Here is a 1,646-nt window from a genome sequence, read left to right as displayed (position 1 = left end):
CTAGAGAACCTAGCACAACATTTTTGATGTGAGTGTATAAAATTTTCCAAAATATTCAACAACTGTGTTTAATTGTCAAAATCATTTACCTATTGACCTAAGATTCAATCTAGACAAAAAATGGAGTGATGTAAGATTTCCTAGTAGCACACACTGACTTCTCTGAAATCAGTATTGAAATCTGTATAGAAAATATCCGAGATCCAAGTTTCAAGCCCATTCTAACAGAGAATCCAGGAAAAACAAAAACTTAACATCTAATTCATGTCTGTTATTGTTTCACAAGGTGAAGAGAAAACAATTGCTAGTTCTTCATTTTTGGATCGAGTTTAACCAGGAGAAATGGCAGGAGATGGGACCGTCCAAAGATGGGACCACACTCAAATCAGCCTTCAGAATTTCTCCTACCTGTGGACCATCAGCAACTTCCATTCTATTGTGGAGGAAAGGCTAGGAAGCCTTAGAAGCCCAACTTTTTCAATAGAGGCCAATGACAAATGGTGTTTGACAGTATAAACCCGAACGGACTCGATGAAGTAAGTGCAGATTACCTGTCAGTTAATCTAGTTTTGCTCAGCTGTCTAAAGAGTCATGTTTGGGCAAAGTTCCAGTTCTGGATCATAAGTGACAAAGGAGAGAAAAAGCAAACCAGGAGGAGCCAAACAGCATTTAGGTTTGTGCCAGGCCTTAGTTACGGATTCAAAAAGTACATTCTTCGAGATTTCCTCCTGTCCCATGCACCTCTTCTTCTCCCACATGATCAGCTCACCCTCCTGTGCATGGTGAGCATGGTCAAAGACTCCTTCAGCATCTCTGACCAGAACAGGAAGCCAGGGATTCAAGTTCCAAGATGCACATTGGCAGATGAGCTAGGAGAGCTGTGGGATAATTCGAGATTCACAGATTGCTGCCTGGTGGTATCTGGCCAGGAATTTCAGGCTCACAAGGCCATCTTAGCAGCTCGCTCTCCAGTTTTCAGAGCCATGTTTCAACATGACATGGAGGAGAGCAGAAAGAATCGCGCTGAGATCCCCGACCTGGAGCCACAAGTCTTCAAGGCAATGATGGACTTCATTTACACAGGAACAGCACCAGACCTGGACAGCATGGCAGATACTCTGCTGGCAGCTGCTGACAGGTATGGCCTGGAACGTTTGAAGGTCATGTGTGAGGATGCCCTCTTCAGGGACCTCTCTGTGGAGAATGCTGCCCACACTGTCTTCCTGGCTGACCTTCACAACTCAGGGCAGCTGAAAACCCAGGCACTGGATTTCATTACAGCTCATGCTTCTGAGGTCTCTGAGACCTCAGGCTGGAAGGCAATGGTGGGCTCATATCCCCATCTAGTGGCTGAAGCACAACATTATCTGGCTTCTGGTCATCTCCCTTTCCTGGATCCCCTTTTCAAACGCTTGAAGCGATCCTAGGACATGGTCAACTGTGACCTTCAATTGTCTCCCTGAAGCAGCAGCCAGTGTTGTTACCAATGACACCTGGCTAGACTATGGGATTGGTGGAGCATTTCCAGTGAAACTAGGAAAAGTCAGCATGGTGGCTCAGGCTTTAATACAGCTAAAAATGAGGTGATTATCAGGTTCAGGGAGGGGAAGCGCTGAGCTATGTTGTATACACTACCCTGTTACTGT

At 45.3% G+C, this 1,646-nt stretch overlaps 1 protein-coding gene across 1 annotated transcript; it reads left to right on the top strand.

The window, feature by feature from the left end:
• Positions 1 to 342: 342 nt before the first annotated feature.
• LOC131913784 (speckle-type POZ protein-like) lies at positions 343 to 1,427 on the top strand. Its single transcript, XM_059266567.1, is given in 2 exon segments — positions 343 to 513; positions 516 to 1,427. Coding segments are annotated over 2 exon segments (1,083 nt in total).
• The last annotated feature ends 219 nt before the right edge of the window (positions 1,428 to 1,646 follow it).

Source organism: Peromyscus eremicus, chromosome 6, assembly GCF_949786415.1.
Source record: "Peromyscus eremicus chromosome 6, PerEre_H2_v1, whole genome shotgun sequence".
Taxonomy (NCBI): domain Eukaryota; kingdom Metazoa; phylum Chordata; class Mammalia; order Rodentia; family Cricetidae; genus Peromyscus; species Peromyscus eremicus.
The sequence above is the reverse complement of the archived record's forward strand: the minus strand, read 5'-3'. Positions and strand labels throughout refer to the sequence as shown.